The 22,830-nt window shown below is 44.3% G+C and overlaps 1 protein-coding gene across 3 annotated transcripts in view; it reads right to left on the bottom strand.

Moving 5' to 3' along the window:
• Nucleotides 1-22,830, bottom strand: part of LOC101953652 (deubiquitinase DESI2-like) — an 86,657-nt gene that overhangs the window by 26,270 nt on the left and 37,557 nt on the right. For all 3 annotated transcript variants that reach the window (XM_024109224.3, XM_005305946.5, XM_042849367.2), the window contains 3 exons: nucleotides 15,335-15,407; nucleotides 11,444-11,537; nucleotides 10,209-10,350 (listed from right to left, as the gene is read on the bottom strand). In XM_024109224.3, coding sequence (XP_023964992.2) covers nucleotides 10,209-10,350; nucleotides 11,444-11,537; nucleotides 15,335-15,407 — 309 coding nt within the window. The remainder of the gene's footprint in view (nucleotides 1-10,208; nucleotides 10,351-11,443; nucleotides 11,538-15,334; nucleotides 15,408-22,830) is intronic.

Here is a 22,830-nt window from a genome sequence, read left to right on the forward strand (position 1 = left end):
GCCCCATCCACCCCTCCCTGTTCCCTGATGGCCCCCCCCAGGACCCCTGCCCCATTCACCCACCCCCTGCTCCCTGTCCCCTGACCGCCCCTGGAATCACCGCCCCGACTGCCCCCCGCTGCCCCATCCAACCCCTCCTCTCCTTCCTGACTGCTCCCCCGGGACCCCTGCCCCCATTCAACCCCCCTTTTCCCTGCCCTCTGACTGCCCCGACCCCTATCCACACCCCCGAACTCCCCTGCCCTCTATCTAACCCTCCCTTCTCCCTGCCCCCTTACCGCACTGCCTGGAGCACCGGTGAATGGTGGCACTACAGCTGCGCCGCCCAGAGCACCAGGACAGACAGCCATGCCGCCTGGCTGGAGCCAGCCATGCCACCGCGCAGCACAGAGCACCAGGTCATGCCATGGCTCTGCAGCTGTGCTGCCCCAGGAGCTCACAGCCCTGCTGCCCAGAGAGTTGCGCCAGCGGCTCAATAAACTGAGGCTGCATGGGAGGGGGAACAGCAGGGGAGGGGCTGGGGGCTAGCTTCCTGGGCCAGGAGCTCAGGGGCTGGGCAGGAGGGTCCCGCGGGCCGGATGCGGCCCGTAGTTTGCCCACCTCTGCCTTAGAATATGTGATAACTACTTATGCTAAACTATCTGTTCAACCTTGTACTTAGCTGTGACGCTCTGAGTACCTTTCCCAGACCTGAAGAAGAGCTCTGTGTAGCTCAAAAGCTTGTTTCTCTCACCAACAGAAGTTGGTCCAATAAAAGGTATTACCTCATCCATGTTGTTTCTCACATATCCTGGGACTGACATGGCTACAACAACACTGCATACAGATACCTCCCACTAAGATTCCATTTGCATGGTTTCATCAGGTGTGCCTGCCCAAGCCAGCTCCATCTGCCCCCATAATCTTGATAATCTTAACATGGTGCCAGCCACTAGCACCCTGTCCACTAGACTGCTAGTTTAGCTCTCACATGTTAACACTCACACTAGCCCTCAGGTTGCAATACCCCGCATAATCCCTCATTCAGACTCCATCTGACACAATCTTAGCAATTTCAAAATAAGCATTACTGAGGATGACAACCCCAAAGAATTTGGGGTTTGGATGTTTACCAAAGTTCAGAGAACCCAACTGCCTTTGTGAGTTTCTGGGCTAACCCTCATAGCAGGATGCTCTGAGTGAAGCGATGCTTAATCAGTTGAACCAGAACTCACAAAAGATTTCTAGCTACAAAGCTCAGTGGTAACTGGTTCTGACAAGCTTGGAATCTCACAGTTCAGCCCTAGTAAGGACACTGAAGTATTTTATTGCAGATTGAACTAAACCAGCTTAGGGGTTTAGGAGCCTCTTTCTTCTGGCAGCCAACTAAGGCTATTTAATAAAAAAATATATATACTTTGCCCCTTAAAGCACCTGTCCTCAGAGGATCTGATGCACTTTGCAGATGTTAATTAGGCCTCACACTATGCCCATGAAAGAGGGAAGTATTATTGTCACCATTTTACAGATGAGAAAATGGAGACAGAGAAGTTTAGCAAATTTGTCCATTGTCACACAGTGAGTCAGCGGCAGAGGCAATGGAACACAGGAATCCTAGCTCACAATCTCACGTTCTAACTGCTGACCTCATACGCACTCTCCTTCCATTCCTGTTGGTGTTGGTAGCTGCCAGCAAGCATGTCTTTCATCTGTGGGCAATCACAGACCTAGCTGGGGCTGATAAGTGTGCTAGCCTCCCCTCATTCTGACTAAATAGGAGAAGCAATTAAGTTCCTTTATGGAGTAAGACAGATAAAACAAAAGAAACTACCACTCAAAGGCTGGCAGATAAGCAGCCAAGCTTTTGAATGCTTCTCTAAATCAGACCTCTGAACTCTAGGTATTGGCTCATTACCAATTAATAGTGAGAATCCAGAGTCTGTATGAGCCAGTAGCTATGGCCCCAAGCATGTCTGAGCAGCATTGGTCTTGTGACATTATGAGAACTGCCTAGTAGGACACAAGCTTCTTCAGTCACCTTCCTTTTATTCTCCCCAAGGGGACACTCCTCACCCATGAAATTTTCATCATCATCTCAACCCTTTTTTTTTTCTAAAGTAACTATTGCCACTACTCTTAGTCCCAGAGCTTTGGTCACCAAAGTGGGCACCATGTTCGCCATCCCTAAAATCAGCTTCATATACGTACCCATGATCCACCAGCCAAAGTATCTTTCTAAATTCCCTCTCCATGATCCTGTCCAACTCCAGAGCCATCAGGCATCAGCAGAGAACTAATTCCTCAATACCATTCACCACTGCCCATTTAGGAAACTGCTCTTTGGCTCCACTTCCTGAGCCAATTTGGGTGTGAGGAAGGTGTGATCACATGATGAAGAATTTCAGATAGGGAGGGGAGGATTAACACTGCCCATAGACTGGCGAGAGGTGGCCAAGGTATACGTGTGTTTGTGTGTGTGTGTGTCATAGATATGCAAAGGTGGGAAGATCTTGTTATAGATGGGGAAGGAAATGGAAATGCTTTCCACATTCCCACACTACTTTTCCATTTGGCCAATTTTGAAACAAAGCAAAGCAGCTCTTTGGTCTACTGGTTCCTAGATTTCCAAATAAATCCAGCAGAGACAGAAGAAGGAGCATTTGGAAACTTTCAGTGGAGCATACTGGAATTTTTGCTAAGGATAGAATCAGGAAGTGCAACACCACTGAAGTCTGTGAAGGTGCATGAATTTGTCCCAACACGTTCAGATAATCAGTTCAAGGTGCTAATCCAAACCAAACTTCTGAACCTTGCCAGGTTCCACTTGATCATTCCACTAGCCCACACAGTGATGATGCTGGACAAATGGGGAACCTACTGGCTTGTGAGTGGAGGAATAAAGGAGGAACAAGGCAGCAGCAGGTGCAAAAGGAGGAAAAAAACAAGCCTGGTAAGAAGGGAATCGGTCACTGAGATGATACTGCTTCCTACAAGTGATTTTTACCAATCAAATCTAAACAGATAGTCTTACAAATATAGAGACTTTGAAAGAATAATCGCATGGGAGTTTGAACCTAATGTGCTAACTTCAGGATCAGTTTCAGTCTCTTTAAATAGTCTCTCTAGGTTTAAAAAAATATATGATAATTTAGGAGGTGATTTGGGATGCTTAACTCTCACCTCAGCATCCCAGAGAGCTCTTTCAGAACAAAAACAACAAGGAGTCCTTGTGGCACCTTAAGATTAACAAATTTGTTAGTCTCTAAGGTGCCACAAGGATTCCTCGTTGTTTTTGCTGATACAGACCAACACGGCTACCCCTCTGAAACCTTTCAGAACAAGTTTTTCAACCACGCAGCTGAATTCTGCTATCATTGATTTAAGCAGAATTATTGCCCATTCACACAGGCATATGTGAGCAGTGTTTGGCCCAATAGCTGTCAGGGATTCTCTGTCTGTGCCCCAGGAGACCTGACCTGGTTGGATTGACTGATTCAGCCTTTTTCTACTTGCCCCCATTATTTAAAAAAAAAAAGCAGCAGCAGGAGGGTTTCACAGCAACTGTAAGACAGATAAATAACTCCAGGCTGGGAGGCTGCTACAAGATGAAGAAGGTTGTGACCTTTTCTGTGGCACTTCAGATAAATTACGCATACAAATCAAAAAGAAAATCATTCCCCTTTCAAGAGCAGGGAGCAAAGAACCAATAAATGAACCGACCACTGGCCTTTCTGTCACTGCAGCCCTGCAGTGTACTTCCAATATGAATGCCCTTTAAGATTAAAACCAGTTTGTGGTTCTCAATCCAGTACCTAATTATAGGGACATCAGCTTGAGGATGCATCATCAAAAGGGACAGTTTGGAGCAGTCATGCATGATCTGTCATAAGGATCACAGAGCACACTTTTGTACAGTTTAAGACTTGCCTCTACCCTAGAAGAATTTGAAAGGGAACCAGGTTATTCTTGCACATTCACATCTGAAAATCCCTGCTGGAGGCTGCCACATTCACGAATTTCCCACTCCCTTCCCAGATGAACCATTAAGGTACCAATAGGGGCAGCTAAGTAAGGTTGCAGCTAGAATCATTTAGATGCCTAATATGTGGGTGCAGGCCAGCAGTTAGACATCTAAATGACATCAACTGCATCCACACTATTTGCATCCACAAACAATGGTGGGCATAAAACAGCAAGGCAAGCCAAGCTGAGGCCTTGTTAAAAGTAAATCTGTCCTACTGTAATAAGAGAGGTTGAAATCAACGCATATACCCCCTTTTCTCCTCAACTATCAAGTGTTTCCAAAACTCAGCTATCAACTGGATCCAAATCTGAATGTTGTAGCTCAAATTCCTGTCTCAGATTGTAATTGGGCTTCTGTCTGAGGGAGCTCAATCGATCAGCTGAGCCCGAACAATGGGAAGAATGGGTGTTTTATTAAGATTGGACTCAGAACCTAACCCATTCCCCATGGGGAGAACAGAGCTCCTACTCCTTTCTGTCCTCTTTCTGTGGCAACATGACCTCTGTCTGCTTAACGTGCCGTGGAGTCTGCCTTCAGACCACGTGACCAGACGGTAGCCTCCAAACTTCCAGCCAATCATCTGTATGGACACTAATTAACAGGGCCACAACCAAATGAGAAAATTAAGAAGGCCAAACACAGTCAGCTAGCACACGGCTGTCCATCTGACCCTTGAGGCCCACCAACCATATTTGTGAAAAATTAAATGTTAACTCTTACATTGCCAACTGGCTTTTGGGCTGTCTCAGCTCAGTCCTTCTGGATGAGATAGTTCTTTCCCTAGCTTCATAGTGCCACCCCTGATTTTGTCTGCACTGAGAGCACCACAGGTAGTATTGGCCTGACACATAGTAATAATAATCATAGTAGAAGCAGGAGTAATACCTAGATCTAATCTAGCAGTTCCAATAAGTAGATCTCAAAGTGCCAGTATCATTATTCCCATTTTATACATGTGGAAACTGAGGCATAGAGCAGTGAAGAGACTTCCCTAAGGTCACCCAACAAGTCAGCAGCAGCACCAGGAACAGAACCCAAGTCTCCAGAAGCCCAGTCCAATGCACTATCCACTAGGCCACACTACCTCCAAGGAATGCCAGTGTGCTGTAGGAAGTGGCATTGATGATTCAGTAGGTAGCACTCTTGCTTCCATGTCAGAAGTGAGTCAATGCCAAGCATGGTGTAAGGGCACAGTAGTCTTGAAAGTGCCATCTCTTGGATGAGAGGTTGCAAGAGAGGTCCTGACCACATGTACCCACTTGAGCTCCCTGGGGGATTTTTTGCATGGGGCTGTATGTCTAACCTGGTGTCCCTAATCAACTCCCAGTCTGAGCAAGTAATTACATTCTGCTGACCTAAATCCCCACCTCAATTTTTTTCTTGGTGTAGTGAGGCAGTGTGGCTCCCCTCCGCCCCGAAGCGGGATGAGCCCTGGCCAGCACCTCTACACTTCGATATTCTTCTTTACTTCCAGTTCTTCACTTTTGCATAATGTAGCTATGCATTATTAAATAGATGCAGTGGTCTGCCTCAAATGAAGAGGAGCCTCTGTGGGGGTGGGGCTGGATAAGAACAGAAGGGGACAGGGATGGATAGAAGCAAAAGGGGTGAATAAGTTGGAGGGTACATAGTCTCAGAGGAGTGGGGGGGACAGAAGCCAGGGGATAGGGGCTTGAATAAGGGGAGGAGAGCTGGAGGCAAGGTGCAGTAGGAGCATAGAAGGAGGGTGGGTGGAGAATTGGGGATGGATAAGAGCAGAAGGGTGAGAGCTGGGCTGTGATGGATAGGAGTATGGGGAAAAGAGACAGGCTGGGGGCATAAGGGTCTATAACAACTAGATTACATACCCCTTCAGAACCTGAAATTGAACTGAGGAGTCCTGAGTCTCTAAATTGTCTGCTCTCAGCCAATATCTGTGAAGCCTACTGGCAAAGCGTGTTTCTCTGCCATCCTCCACTGATTGGTCTATAGAGAAGATAACAGCCTACTACTGCTACTAGTTACTCTGTTAGCCTCTGCTGTTCGCCGCTCAGCTGGTTCGCTGCTGACTGCCCTTATATACCAGTCAGGCCCACTCAAGGCCCACCTGGAACAAAGCACTCCCAATTCACACTTTTCAAACAAGCAAGCAAGCACACGGTCAAACTGACCAACTGTCCCAGCAGCAGACACTCAGATACTCACCAACACAGCCCCCCTAATGCAGCACTTAGCGTACCGCCTCTCGGACAGCTCCCAGGCAAACTCCCTCTGTTAACCTCTGCTGTTCGCCGCTCAGTTGGTTCACTGCTGACTGCCATTATATACCAGTCAGGCCCACTCAAGGCCCACCTGGAACAAAGCACTCCCAATTCACACTTTTCAAACAAGCAAGCAAGCAAGCAAGCACACGGTCAAACTGACCAATTGTCCCAGCAGCAGACACTCAGATACTCACCAACACAGCCCCCCTAATGCAGCACTTAGCGTACCTCCTCTCGGACAGTTCCCAGGCAAACTCCCTCTGTTAACCTCTGCTGTTCGCCGCTCAGTTGGTTCACTGCTGACTGCCCTTATATACCAGTCAGGCCCACTCAAGGCCCACCTGGAACAAAGCACTCCCAATTCACACTTTTCAAACAAACAAGCAAGCAATCAAGCAGACAGAACAAGGAGCAATGGTCTCAAGTTGCAGTGGGGGAGGTCCAGGTTGGATATTAGGAAACACTATTTCACTAGGAGGGTGGTGAAGCACTGGAATGCGTTACCTAGGGAGGTGGTGGAGTCTCCTTCTTTGGAGGTTTTTAAGGCCCGGCTTGACAAAGCCCTGGCTGGGATGATTTAGTTGGGAATTGGTCCTGCTTTGAGCAGGGGGTTGGACTAGATGACTCATAGTCTCATAGACTCTAAGGTCAGAAGGGACCATTATGATCATCTAGTCTGACCTCCCGCATGATGCGGGCCACAAAAGCTGACCCACCCACTCCTGGAAGAATTCTCTCCCTTGACTCAGCTGTTGAAGTCCCCAAATCATGATTTAAAGACTTCAAATCGCTGAGAATCCTCCAGCAAGCGACCCCTGCCCCATGTTAAGGAGGAAGGCGAAAAACCTCCAGGGCCTCTTGAGGTCCCTTCCAACCCTGATATTCTATGATTCTCTGATTCTACTGCCCTTTACTGTGAATGCAAAGATCCAAACCCTGCTGATGATTCCGGTGGGTGGTCAGTATGGCTCCACATGATAGAATTTGTTTTTTCAGTTTGTTTGTTTAATAGGAAGTTACATTAAAACCCACATGAAAAGAATATTAAGTCAAGCAGTCAAGCAAAGTTAAGCAGTCAAAAATTAGGAAATGCCTAAATTAAAGTTGCCTGCACAACCTTAATTTGGCCCCCTTATGTGTGTGTGATTTGAGAGAGAAATAACATATATGAAAATACAGACTTTATATAAACTTTAATTATTTTTCGTTTAAATGGGATTTATCATAAGAAGCTTTAAAGTCTTTCCCCTAGAAGACTGAAATTTCAAAGAGATAAGCTGCATGACCTGTCACTCATTTTAAAAATAGGAAGGTTGCCAAATGATCATGTTTACCAGAAAAGTCAGAGACATCTGTCAGAAGATGTTCACATGTAATTTTAATGTTGCTGATGGATGTTGAGAGGCTGGCATTTTTGCTAGGGTCTTTGCAACCAGCTATTTTTACTGAATTTTGAGCCCTCACTTTTGGTAAGTTGGTGCAAGATATCAGCAAAGGCTTTCTCCCCCGAAGGGGACAGAGAAGAGAGAGAGAGGTTAACTTCCTCAAAAGGGGTCTTGCGCCTCTTTCATTTTGGATATTTTTGGGGGTGACAAACTCACCCCCACAGTGCTTGTAGTATGCAACAATAAATATTTTTAAAACTGCTGGCTTAAGCAGCTCTTTTTCAAACTGATGCTGGCCTAAAAATTACCTAACCTCTGATCAAGGTATACTTCATGCCTGATTTGCCCAAAGACTCAGGGGGAGGTGCTGTAAGGTGGAGTGAGTGAGAATCGCAAACTATAAAAAAGAAGGTTAAAGCCATGGGCCTTTGTCCATCAGCTCAACAGGCCAGCCGAGGGAAGTCTGACACTCCTGGTATACAAAGCAGGCCACCTTTGGGGAAAGGAAGTGAAGACAACAAAATCAGATTACACCAGCTTTTGCCCAGGCTCCCAGCACCAAGCACTGTATCGGCTACATCATCATCTGGTTCCCTGACTGCAGCTCCAGCTCCTATTCCATGTGAGTCCAGAGACCATGAGAGCTAAAGAGTTCAAATCCTGTTATCTTATGTATTTTATTTTTCCTTTTTCTGTTTTTGTCTTATTTTATTAATCGGAGGATGTCCCGGCCTTTTAGCAGCATTTTAGAAGATGAAAGCATGGATGTGTGTGTGCCTATGAGTGCCTAGAATGTTCACACAGAAAAGGAACTGGAAAGAAAGTTTAAACAACCCTGAACTCAGTCTCTTGAAAGCTATTGATTGAATGCATGTTCCATGTTCTGTGTAGAGAACTAAAACACTTTAAAACTGTCAGCTGTAAATTGGCAAATAAGAATTGTCAAATTTCGTCTTTTGCACTGCCTTGGATGAAGTTCTTTAGTTGGAACTTATAACCAGACAACCACCTCCTGAGATGCCTTTTTATGATTTATAGGTTTATCTGTTGTATAAAATAAATCTGATGATTTGACTCCCATCCAATATTGCTGTTAACTTGCTGATTTGGTAATTGTATTTCTTAATTCAATTTAGCAGTGTTAATAGAAGTTTCCTTTTAGCGATATGCTTTCTTGATTTTATTTTTGTTTATTAATACTAATAAAATGTATATAACGGACACTGAATCTTCTCTCTTTCAATAGACAACATGGACCAGAACCATTGAAAATCTGGGTGTATGTCAGCCAGTCATCAGCTCCCTCCTAAAATAACCTTTGATTCTCACAATTATGACACTGCTTTTAATTACATGAGCACATACCATTTTTCCACAAGACCCCTGCCTCATTCAGTGCAGAGGATGGACCTGCTGTGGGGATCAATCAAGACTGTGTAGTGACAGAGGCTTTTGTCTATAGGACCTCTGCTTCATCTGTTGCAAAAGTTGGAAAGTGTATAGTGAATCAGGTAGGGGATTGCAGGCAGAGAAGAGCATTCTCACGGTTAAGGCAATTGACTGGAGAACTGGAGTCTCTCTGCCTCTGCCACAGAGATCCTGTGTGGCGCTGGGCAAGTCAATTAAACCAAACTTTACACAGATGGGCACTCATTGTGTGTTTCTCATTTTCTGAGTGCCTGACCTGAGACCATGGGTCTGATTTGCAGAAGTGCTGAGTACTCACAGCCGTAACTGAAGCTGTGCTTTGAATATATGAAGCGCTCTATAATGCTAAGCACTCTGAAATCAAGTCCTGGGTGTCTCAAAGTGGGCATCCAAAATTAGGGGATTTTTTTTTACCTTAATCTCTCTGTGCCTCAGCTCCCCACCTGTAAAATGGAGATAAGGGTGTTGTGAACATAAATTCATTAATATGTGTGAAGCACTCAGATACTACAGTGTTGAGTACCATAGAAAAGTCTATGAGGAAATTAGTAAGTCAGTCTTCAGTGCAGGGTTCGGATGATGTGGGGTAAATAAGACCTGGGGTCACATACGGAATGCGGAGGATAAAAAGAAATATCGAATAACTACCCATTAACTGAATGAGACTGGGGTCCTGTGGTAAAAAACAGGCTTTAATTGCATGATCACATACTATCATAAGGCATGTGCACAAGGGGGCTGAATTAAGGTTGCATGGGCAATTTAAGATTGCTTTTAAAAATTATGTACATTTTACATGCTACTTAAATATGGCCTTTCAGTTCCTGTTGAGTGGCCAATACAGTGTGCCAGAGCGCAGGTACCCCTGCCCTATAGCACTATTTCAGCTCCCGCCTCTTTACCACAGATACATAAGTTATAGGTGAGCAATACAGACAATACCTACTTGCGATTAACCTGCTGTATTGGATCTCACTACCCTCCTGATTGCATGCTTTGAAAAGCTTAAGAACAGCAAAGGACTTTTGCAACATCACAAGGAGGATTAAAGCCAGAGATCTGGTTATGGCTGTGCTGGCCCCAGTTCCCACATGAGCATTGCCTTGGGTCTTGAAGCAGTAAAGATAAGTAGAAAATAGCTATGCCAACCTCTGCTAGAGCGGTGGAGAAGTGATTGCAGTTCTTGTGCATAAGATGGTATGCATTGCCCTTGTACTCCTTGCCCAGCTCCTCAATAATCTTATCCACGTCCTCTTCTGTGAAATCAGTGGTGCCCAAGGCAACGGACTCTCTAGTTTAAAAACAAAACAGGAAACATGGGAAGACACAGTGAAAAAGGCTGAATGAACACAGGCTAAAGAGAGAGAAAACAAGACACTGGCAAGTCATTTAGGCTTTAAATTTGGCAGGATTGGTTTACATGTACATAGTGCTAGTGAAAAGTTCCTAAATGACCAACACTGCAGGCTAATGTCCTTTATTTATCCACAAAAACAGGTACAGCCCAAGCAGCGGCACTGAGACCTTCCCTACACACTGCCCTGCAAAAGTGCCTTAACTCTGAGCTGCAGAGACCACTTCTCTACCCATTCAGTCCGGGGTCCATCAGCTGAGACTGCCAAGAAGTGTGCCAGTTATGGTGGTGGTTTCTGTGATGTGGACTTCTGACAGTAGGAACTGGATTTAAAATTCTCCGCCCCCACCAAGCTCATTTGACATAGGCCATGGATCTCTGAGGGTAAAATCCTCCAGTCAGTCAATTTCTTCTGAGCCAAATTTGAATCAGTGATCTAGGGAAGACAGGCTCCATCTTCCATTAACTGAGCCACAGTCCCAAAATCTGATCACCTTGAATATTTTATAACGGGGCATCTAAAATCCTCCCACTTCTGCTCTAGAAAGTAATGTATTCCCACTCTGTCAATAGGGAACAGACAAAAGAGAAAACTTCCAATAGTTCCTGGTTTTGTGGAAAGCATAAAAAGCAACGTGTGATGTTCTTGTGCTCCTTTTACTGGCTCTGCAGCAGCTACCAAGGTACTCATCTCAGAATTTTGCTGAATGACAAAACTGGAGCACAAAAAGAAAACAACCAAATTACAAAAAAGAACTGTGTTCACGTCAAACTGCACTTGAAAACAGAGGAGGAAAACACTCTGCGCACTCTCTCAGATATACTGCCCCACATCCTTGTGCACAACCTTCACCCACACCAAGAGTCCTGTTGGACTGCTTTTGAATCAGGAGCAGGTGGAAACATGGTGGGGGTGGGAGCAGGTGATGGGAAGATGAGACTCAAAATGGCAAGGCAGGACTGATTTGTTGACCCTAAATAGGCTCATTGATAACTGCAAGATGAAGGGTGTGTGGAGAAGGGCCCTTACTTGAACTTAAAGGTCTCGCCAAGCTCTACCGCACTGCCAGGTGTGATCTCGAAAATCCCACTGAAAGGATAAGGATGCCCTCCATAGGCAAATTCTGACAAGGAAAGAAAGAGACTGTGAGTAATCAAATGAAGGCTGTATCAGGGAAAGTCCACAGCAGCTGTCTGCATGGCTTAATGTTAGCCATGGTGTTAGGGCCGTTGCCAGAGTCAGTTTCAGTCAGGCACTAAAATCCATCCTCCTAGTCCAGTTACATATCAGCCCCAGGATACCCTCACAACCCCAATTCCCAATCATGCTCCAGCTCTGCTAATGCTATTAGTTGGCCATAGTCCTAGACAATCCCTGTGTGGGGCTCTCTGAGCCTGCCTGAATGGATTTGGTCAGCAAGCCAAGGGGGCAGCAAAGCTTATTACTAAGGTGAAGAAATCCTAAAGTCATTTAGGAAGGTGATGGGACTGACGCCCAGTTAAGAAAACTCTTCCATTCTTCAGTAAAGCAGAGGGTTACCAAACACTGCCCAGCAGAAGGACACACAGGCAGTTTACCAGGAGTCAAAAGTCTGCACCTGATTTTTAGAAATCTGAGCTAATTGCAGCTGCACTCATCTTTATGCAGTTCAGACATATGGAAACTACAGGACCCATCATGTCATGCTCCATCTCGAGTCAACTGTAAAAGCTGCTTGGTTCAAGGTGGACCATTGCATACTGGAACATGTAATCTGTCATGTGGCAATGGTAAAAGAAAAAAAATCACAGAAAGACAGACACTCTCGTCTAACACTGAACAAGGAGCTTTATTCATATAAGGAAAAACAAAATTACCCCTAAAGCTATTCTGTCTCTCTCTCTCTGCTTCACTGCAGAGCTCCAGTCTAAAGCCTTCCTTCCACCCAGCCAAAGGTGCTGCCTCTTTCTTGTGTACTGAGTACTTTCACCAGTTTCAGTCATGTAGGATCTCAGGCTGCAGCTACGTCCATGACAACAGCTGGTGTTGTCCAACATTCTTCCTCATGTGGTTTTATCAGGATTGAGTCTCCTGGCTTAAGGCTGGATAAGCTTTGGGCTGCATTCTAACAGTTAGAGAAGAAAGCTTCTTAGATTTGGCACCTCTCAGCCACTGCAAAGGATTTCCGTGGTACATATTCTACATTAGGTTTAATTCTCAAACAATGCATGAGAAAACTCTAGCATGTAAGGGGCACCTTTCCTAGATCTTTGCTGTTTATTAAAGGTCTCAGTGGTTTGTGATCCGTCTCGAGCATGAAACTGCCAAGACCCTATATGTACCATTTGATCTTCTCACATGCCCATATGCTTGCCAAATGTTCTCTCTCTGCTTTGGTTTTAGGATCTGAAAGCCATCTGGAACAATATGCTAAAGGCTCCCATTAGAACCCCACAGTAGCAGCTGAAATCTGTGGAGTCTGTAAACTTGGAAACATCATAACATATCAGTACCTGGGATGTGGTCAATAGATTCTTTAGATCCTCAAATGCTTGTTCTTATGCTTGGTTCCAGATTCACTTAGAGATGGTTGTTTTAAGGAGTTCATAAAGAGCTTGGCCTTTTGAGGGTGGGTAAGATCTGAATTTTCTCCAGTTTGTTTTCCAAAATTTTATCAGACCAAGAAACCACATCACTTTTGGTATATTTTAGGTGGTAACATTTCAATTATAGCTTTAGCTTTTTCTGGATGTGCCCTCCCCCCTCTTCTAGCAATTGGAACTGTTCCTAGGTTTGTTGTAACATTGCCATCAGAACTTGTTGCAATACTGTATTATGCTATGTTCTTTCTCTGATTTCCTAGGAGTTATAGCATCATCCAGAAAAGCTTCCACTCTCTCCAGGCCTTGCAGTATCCCACTCCTTTTCCATGGGAAGATTTCTGGGTGCTTGTGACCCTGACTGGGAGGCAGCAAAGAGCAATTCCTTCTGAATAGCTTTGCAGAAAAGTTGGAACTGTTGGGGTGGAGAAGAACTTGTCTGAAACCTAGTGAAGAAAGCATTGTTGCACCCATTAACTTGGGGATAGTATCTTCTGGGGTGAGACGAATACCCCTTTCCCTCCTTACTGTTTAACTGAGCCTCTTTAGAGCTATGCTAATAGTTTTCCCCCTTGCCTCATGACACTACTGGGGCACATCACTCCGGTGGTTCATTACTGCTCTTTATTGTGCCATTCCTCTCCATCCTATCCAGTTCTTCATTCATTTTCAGGAGCAATGGGATGGGCACTCTCCAGGTGGTACTGCACACAAAGGGTACATCCCCTCTTCTAGTAGGATCTGGAATGGTTCTGTTTTAAGCAGGCTCTGTCTGTTGAACATCATGCCAATGTCCAGTTTTATGAGGGCCATCTTAATGATTGTGGTTTGGTCTAATTTACTTGCGGTAGTCTCATTAACACCACATGCTCCTTGCCTCTGTAAGTAAGTTTGAATTGACTGAGGCAATGGATCTGTTCCCCTGGGCTATTGAACACTGTCCTGGGCTACTCCAAGTTAGGACTAAGGCTTATCTTCTTAAGTCTCTTTACAAGATAGTCACCTCTACCCCTGAAATCAATTTTAAATTTAACAAATGTTGCAAATCTTGAGATTAGATCCAAATCTATTCACAAACGCTGTCTTTGGACACAGATCCTAAGAAACATGAATTATTCCACTCTTGCTTGTACTCCTTCATTCCTTTGCTTTGATAGCTGCTCTGCTAATATCCCTGTGACTTGCTCTACCTCTATGTACCTCCACCAATGGCTCCTAGGCACTACAACAATAATAATAATAATAATCTGTCCTGTGCTCTCCCCGGCCACAACTGCCACAGTTCTGTCCAGGAACTCAGCATTCTTAAGAGCCATTGTTATGAGGCTTCTTTCCCCCTCTCCACCTTGAGAATTTTTTCATTGCTACTTCTTGCACATTGCTCTGACTGCTACCTTGCTGGGTGACTTGCATTTTCACTAGTTCAGATGGCCATATCTGTTGTACCACCTTGTTCCAGAGGACCTCAGACCTGATTCTTTTGAAAGCTCCTTGTTTAAAATCCCAACTACTAGATGTTCTCTTACGTGCTCTCCCTGACAGATACCAAAGTCACGATGCTCTGCTTGTTCATAAAAGACCTTTAGAAGTGCCATAAAAGCATAGCCGTTCATATAGTACTTTCCTTTTTGGTATTAAATACTCACCAACCCTTTAAAAGGCAACATAATAGTTATTCTTATTGATTCCTCAGTGAAGGTAAGTGATTTCTAAACATTTTTAGCTTCAATCCCCAATGCATAAATTAATGAGCTGACTTGTATTTTACCACAAACTATGTGGTAAGCTTCAATATCTAGTAAAGTGGTCCTTCCCCTTAGGCCATTCTGGGACTTATGAAACTGAAAGTCTTGGGCAGGGTTGAATTTTGACATTTTATTTTTCTCGCTGATGCAAAATTACTGAATTTCTGAGACCATGTCATTGGACAGTGAGAAAGCCACTTTTCTGGGATTCTTTCTTCTAACACTGAACTAGGAAATGTATTAAAATAAGGGAAACTGTATTATCCTTAAAGCTACTCTCTTTGTGTCTCTCGCCTTGCTTCACTTTGCCTATAATGTTCCCCAGCCCCTTCTTGCCTAACATCCTGCTACAGCTTTGAAGAAACAGTACTCTAGCTTTGCAGACAGCACATCTATATTGAAAAAGAGATTATTTGCATGAGCTGCATACCATACTTTGGACACCCCGGTCTAAAAATAATTGGCTGAATTTCTACTCCGCAGAGCCCCCTCGCCCCACAAGGCACAAACCAGGGCACCCCTTTCTTATAAAAGATCATAAGATCAGTAGGATTGTCCCCCCAGACTCAGATGTAACTAAAAAGAAAGCTTCATACCTCTGCCGTAGATCTCGATGCCGGAGTGGAAGACCCCAATCCCCAAGGTAGAGGTGTATTCATTTATCCAGTACTACAGTAAGAAGAAAGGTAGATTTAGAAGCATTAGTGGAGCATAAATTGAACATAGGACCTTGGTCTATTATATATCCTGGTGTCCTTTCCTCAAGGCTATTTCTCTGGAGTCTGGCAAGGACCAAACAAACAAACTCTTCACTGATAGAATACCAACCCCTTTGGATGTGGGAGCTGTGCTTGCCCAACTGATGGGGTGATGTCCAAACAAACTGTTCATCTGGACTTCACAGTGTGGGACTTTCCCCTGGGTTTAGATGTAAATATACCGTCTGTACTATGAACCCACCAAGAACCAGCTGCTGCAGTAGGGGATGTTGGGTGGAGGGAGGCATATTTATCTGTCTCTGCATTTTAACAACATTAGTTAACACAGAGTTAAGTCTGTTAACAACAATTTTTATACCACCCATCCATCTGAGGCTTTCAAAGCACTTTACAAACACCAATTTATTTAAGCTCACAACACCCATGTGAGTTAGGTAAATACTCTCCCCATTTCAGATTTTTTGTATTAAGGCATTGTGTGTGTGTTTACTTAGGTAGCAAGCTTTTTGGAGGAGGGAGCATCTCTTCTCACATGTTTATAAAGCACCATTCCCCACTATCTGTACTACATAGGTAATAATTTTGCAGAACAGATGTGGAAACAAAAACACAGTGAGGTTAAGGTCAACATTTTACATAGTGCCAGCTCATATGAAATGCATCCATTTTCAGAAGGGCTGAGCATTTGCATCTCCAAAACCAGCCCAATGGGGTCTCATATTGATTCACAAAATCAGTAGCCAACCTCAGAAAATTCAATGAAAATGAGATCATTGCTTCCAAGTCAGGACATATGCATTCCGCCAAGGGCAGAGGAATTCTACAGTCCAGCACATATTTACTCTCTCTTCTCCTCCTCCAGATACTTCCTAGTGATTCAGAACATCATGGTCAGAGTTTCTTTAAGCCCTGCTAGGACGGTTAGCCTCAATCATTTGTCACTCTCCCTGAATAATCCTGTAATGAACTGGTTAGTATACGTGTACCACTACCCCCAACTGTGTCAAAGACCCTATAATGCTAACACCTACAGGAGATTCTCTCTCAGCTCACATAGTAGGGAGTCTGTGCTTTTGAAGCCACAATATTTAAGCTGTATCCCTTCTATCTCTGTGGGGTCTGCATGGCCATGATGTGCAGCAGAGTAGGCGCTTCACAGTTGGCAGGTAACCACAAATTTGTTCCACTTAATCCACATTCTGAGTTCTACTTGTTTACGGATTATTGATGATGATTGAATACTGACTGTATTAGCTCTGTGAGATATCTGGAGATGCATTTGACTACAAATTTATATAAAGTGTTGCATTGTTATACTTGGTGCAGTCCCAAAGGTGACTAGGAGGAGGTTCAACCCAAATACCATAAACCCCTAATTCCAAAATGCCTGACTAGCAGTTTCTCAGACATTACAAGCCTGTTCCCCCTGTGAGGAAGCCCCTAGTGCTTCTTCTTCTTTGCAGATCTTTGCCTTAAAACATATGCTCCCATTTCAGGAGAGCAGCTGGCAAACTACATGAGCCTCTGTAGTCCCTCAGCCCATCTGTCACCTCTCCCATTACTAAATCTCCATTTGTCTCCTCATTAGGCAGGCTTTTTAACTGAACTTTGTGAAGTGCAGTGTTTATAGAAGTGATGGCCTAAGAGCATGGGTTTGGAGCTAGGTGAAGGTTGGGAACCTCTGCTTGTGCCCCTTGTTCTCAATTAAAAGCAAACCCTCCCTTTGAGCAACAGACCCCATTTCAGGGAAGGAAGGGAGGATCCCCCAGTCGTCGTCCCATTCCATAATTTCTACTCTTCTCTACCAATTTCTGTTTCTATCTGTGACACCAAGCAGCCCTGTATTCACACCCTACACACTATTTAATAATCTTTGTTCAAAATATGCCTTGTGAGGTATCATTTGAAAAATAACAACTTACTGATCATTAATATTCATGTGCAACATATGTACACAGTAGGTATTAAGAGTTACTTTAGTTACAATTCCAGCATATATTTGTATGTGTGAACCAGGGAGTTGTTAAACTGGTCTATCTTAAACAAAGGAATGTGTAAAAAGCAACAGAAGGTCCTGTGGCACCTTTAAGACTAACAGAAGTATTAGGAGCATAAGCTTTTGTGGGTAAGAACCTCACTTCTTCAGATGCAAGTAATGGAAATTTCCAGAGGCAGGTATAAATCAGTATGGAGATAATGAGGTTAGTTCAATCAGGGAGGGTGAGGTGCTCTGCTAGCAGTTGAGGTGTGAACACCAAGGGAGGAGTCTGGTCCTGAAATGGATGTGCAGGTGAATGAGCCATCACAGGACCTAACCAGATCAGCTACAACATCACCAGCTCATTCACCTGCACGTCCACCAATGTTATATATGCCATCATGTGCCAGCAATGCCCCTCTGCTATGTACATTGGCCAAACTGGACAGTCACTACGCAAGAGGATAAATGGACACAAGTCAGATATCAGGAATGGCAATATACAAAAACCTGTAGGAGAACACTTCAACCTCCCTGGCCACACAATAGCAGATGTAAAGGTAGCCATCTTACAGCAAAAAAACTTCAGGACCAGACTCCAAAGAGAAACTGCTGAGCTCCAGTTCATTTGCAAATTTGACACCATCAGATCAGGATTAAACAAAGACTGTGAATGGCTATCCAACTACAGAAGCAGTTTCTCCTCCCTTGGTGTTCACACCTCAACAGCTAGTAGAGCATCTCACCCTCCCTTACTGAACTAACCTCGTTATCTCCAGACTGATTTATACCTGCCTCTGGAGATTTCCATTACTTGCATCTGAAGAAGTGAGGTTCTTACCCACGAAAGCTTATGCTCCCAATACTTCTGTTAGTCTCAAAGGTGCCACAGGACCCTCTGTTGCTTTTTACAGATTCAGACTCACATGGCTACCCCTCTGATAAAGGAATGTGTGTTTACCTCAATTTACATATAAACAGTAAACAGACTCATCAAGCTAACAAGGGATGGAGGCAAACCTCACACTAACAAGTGGGGGAGAAGACAGCATGGCGTCTACATCCAGCAGGAGAGAGAAGGTTGGTCTGGGTTTTACTAGTCAGAAGAATTCATTTCAAAGGTTTACTGGGCTATAAAGATGGGGAGAAGCAGGTTAACCTCAAATGATAATCAACTGATTGTATACAACATTACTGTATTATAAAAGTGTACAGAGTGAGTTTTTTTCGGATGACACACTGGTGATTAATATAATTGTGAAATGTATGTATTAACACAATGTAAGGAATTATGGATGCTCACTGATATTAGGCTGTATTGTCTGCCCAGACAGTGGGGAATGGCACAGTTACCTACCTGTCTCCTATATACATTAAGCATGGTGGAATCAGAAACAATGGAAGACCCATTTACATAGAAATCATATAGGAACCCCACAGGAAGAACAGAACAGCATGAGGTCATCCTGCCTCTTGAAGCAAGGTCATTGAACTTGGGAGATATAAGCAAGGACAGAAGCTCTCTTTGGCATCCATCACTAGACAGACAGAAGGGGCCAGAGTTCTTGGAGGCTGAGAAAGATGGGTCCTTAAACTAATAGGGGGCAGATAGAAGTCTCTGGAACAGAATATAGGTGAGAAACCTGCTTAGGCAAAAATCTTTTCACCTAAAATGACAAAGGCACCAGCATATGGGCCTCTGGAAGAGATCCTGACGAAGGAATAGATGATTCACCATCTTGCTTGAAGACTGTGGGTGAGAAATGCCATCTTAAATAAAGCCTTGAATCAAATCTTTAGGCTTTTAGATGCGTGTTTTAATTTTTATTTGGTTGTAACCCTTTATAACATTATCTCTTATACTTAACTCACTGAAAAACCTATCTGCTTTTGTTAATAAACTTGTTTTACTATTAAACCAATATTGTTGTGTTCATACTAAAATGAACATCAGCTCCAGTTAATGTGGCAAACTGGTGTGCTTTCACTTCTTAAAGGAGCACACAAATCATATTATTTCTCTGAATTGTCCAGGGCTGGACATTGCAGAGCACATGGTTTTGGGAAAATTCAGGACTGGGAGTGTGTTGGGGTCACTCTGCAAGTAGTGACCAAGGCTGGTGGAAGCCAGAGTGGGGCTGTAGACTGGCTGCTGAGGTCAGAATTGCTGAACCAGGGCTGTCTAGCCCAGAGACACACAGGGTGTGACCTGCTTGCTAGTAGGATGGTTGTGAGTGGCCCCGGTGAGGAGCTACAGCAAAGCATTGTGAAGCACCCTAGATTGCAGGACACAACCCCTCACTGGTCTGGATTGCACCCTAGAAAGTGACGCTATCCTCATTCTCTAATTGCTGTTCATCTCTCTGCCAATTTCAGTTTATTTATCCCCTATTTCCCCCAGTTTCCTTCCTCTATTCTCACTGGCTGGCTGCTCACATGCTCACTTCTTTCTGCTAAGCTTCGGAGAAGCCCTGGAACTGAGCCTGAATTCCGAACCTTCTGAGGGCCACTCACCACACAGTCCAAGAGCATGTGCTAACTGTGTTGCCTCCACACCTCAGACTAAGCAGGGGACTGGTCCTGCTTTGAGCAGCAGGTTGGACTAGATGACCTCCTGAGGTCCCTTCCAACCCTAATATTCTATGGTTCTATAAGTAGCAACAATGCCTCACAGCATTTGCAGGCTCTGCTAGCCCTGGTGGTTGGAGGAATAAGGAACCTGGAAGTAGGGGGAAGTTTTTAAATTAGAAATGAACTCAAACCTCAAAATTCAGATAAAGATTTTGAAAATCCCAAAGTACAGCAACTTGGCCTTGGTGCTTTACTTCTGCCTATTATAATAGTAGGAGTCATTTGAAGAGGCTGAATCTGGGTCAAGCTTTAGATTTCAAACACCCTCAATCCTGAACATTTATTGGAATGCGGATTGGGTTTGGGCCCATGTCTATTTCAGATACAAAAAATGTCCCCATGATTTTCATCAGAGGCACCAAAAAGCAAAGCACCTTTGCAGCAAGGGTACCATTGTCCTCACCTCATCCCTGTCTCCAGAGAGCTGCAGAAGCTGCCTCAGGACTATGCATGCTTGAACGTGCAGCAAACACCTGCCAGCACTTTGGCACAGTCCTCAGGAAATCTCTGGACATGGCTGCTCTGTCTAAACTGAGCACATCAGTCAGATTCTTTTCCAGCTCAGCAAATTAGTCAGATCTGAACTCTAGTTTGTTCAAGCACACAGAAACTTGCCTGATGCTGTCTGCATTTCTGAGTGTAACAGCTATCAATTGAGTCAGCAAATACTGATCCCTGTCAAACAACAGGGTTATTGGTCTTTGTAACTGACGCAGAGGCCCAGTAATGCCAACTGGCAAAGTGTTCCCTGTTCTTTACTAGTAATTCCTACCTCAGACCAGACAAACTCACTATACCTAATACACCACTTTCATGGTATTTATCCATAAGAGGTAGCCTATGAGGGCTCTACTGAAAGCTTACAACTTAGTGATACTCATAGTCATTGGGAGATGCATGCACAGGTAATATTTAAGGAATAATGTGACTATATTGAAAATTATTTCTTTATGGTCTTGGAGTAACAGTGAGTCATCAGGGAATCATATATCTCAGTGATGGGCCATTCAGGTGGGAGGCAGTTGTCACCCCTGCCTGGTAATTCAATTACATAATGTATTACTCAGTTATCCACCATTACAACCACCAGAGCTTAATTTGTAATGAAAGAGGTGCCAGGCCTCAAGCATTTTTTTTACATTCATAACTGATGCAGCAAGCCTAGAGGTGCCGGGGCTATGAACTGCCAAGCCTAGAGGTGCCGGGCCAGCTCAGTCCTGGCAAGCCTTGGCACAAATTAAGCACTGATAACAACCCAGAAAAGTCAATGGAGAACCATCAAAGATAAACTAAACCTCAAAACCACTTGGGAATGAAAAGGAAAAATATGACAGCCTTGCCTGGGAATAAAGACAAAAGACTGATTTAGCATATAACAGAGTGGAGAAAGACTCTCTGGATCCATTCACTGAGGAGGCACCTTGAATGTGCAGGGGTTGCTTCAAGAAAGACCGGGTCCTAGCTCCTTGGGGCCAGGAAACGCTGCAAAAGGCTGAACTTTGGGGTGAGAATGTACTTCATTAGCCAGGAAAGGTAACTTAGTCAGCATAGGCCCTAGTTTGTGTTTTATGATTTGTTTTGTATGTAACCACTTGTTTCCATCACTCACACTTGTTTCTATTTGAATCTCTGTTCTTTCTTAAAATAAATTTCCTTTTGTTTTATAATTGAACTCAAGTGCTTGGTGTAAAGCAGGAGTGCTGGTCTAAGATAAAACTGGGGCCCACTGTTCCTTTGGGCATGGAGGATCTGGGATTTCTGTGGATATCCAGTGATCGGGGGCTGGATACCACAAGTGGACACTGTGAAGGGATTTAGAGGCTGGGGTACCTCTATTGTCACCAGCAGGGTTGGTATAGCCCAGAGAAGAGTGCTTGAGTGGCTGACAGGCTGGTTGTTTAGGGAACTGATACTGGAGGAAGGTGGCATCAAGGTGACTAGCACACTGCTGTCTCATACTTTTATTACATGGTGTCTGCAAAATTGGGCAGTAAATCCCAAGCGAATGGATTTAGGCAGTTCTGTCTCAGTCTTATCTGGAACTAAGACACACAGAAAATCCTGAAAATGAACAACTGAGGCAGTGGAGAAAGCTAACCAAACTGTAAATGTAGGATCTGGATCCAGATTCAGATTCCAAACACTGTCCAAATTCAGGGATTTTTTTGGTTCCAGAGGCTGAGTTTGAGACCAGCTCTAGCCAAAAACCTTGTAGTGTGGTTGGTTTGGTAAGGTAAATTTGGGGAGAAAGTTCAAACTGGTTCTTATTCTGATCTTATCCTTGTACCCATCTCTAGTCTGCAGATACAGAAGTGAAGTGGAAATCTGAATAGGACATGATTTGAACCATGTTAGGCATCACAGAAAAGTACAAGACTGAGAAACACCAACATTTTGATCACTGCAGACAAGACTGGTCTGGAGAAGTAGAGGAGAAGGCGAGTACAGATTACCTCATTTTGCAAGGTGTCGGGAAATGCGAGCACCCATGGGCTCCTATCGAAGATAAAGGTCCCAAGAGTAGTTGCCCATTAACACCATTGCTCACATCTGCCAGCAATTCAATTTTCCATCACTGATTTTAACCCTGCTTTTTTACCTCAGACCACTATTCCCAGCTGGCATCGAATGTTCAACAATGAGTCACAGAAATACTTCCTCCCCTCCTATGCTGGATGGTCTGGCTAGCTAACTCTTTAGGGCAGGGATCAGCAACCTTCAGCTCGTGGCCCATCAGAGTAATACGCTGGCGGGCCACGAGACA

The sequence above is a fragment of the Chrysemys picta genome, chromosome 4 (genome assembly GCF_011386835.1).
Source record: "Chrysemys picta bellii isolate R12L10 chromosome 4, ASM1138683v2, whole genome shotgun sequence".
Lineage (NCBI taxonomy): Eukaryota > Metazoa > Chordata > Testudines > Emydidae > Chrysemys > Chrysemys picta.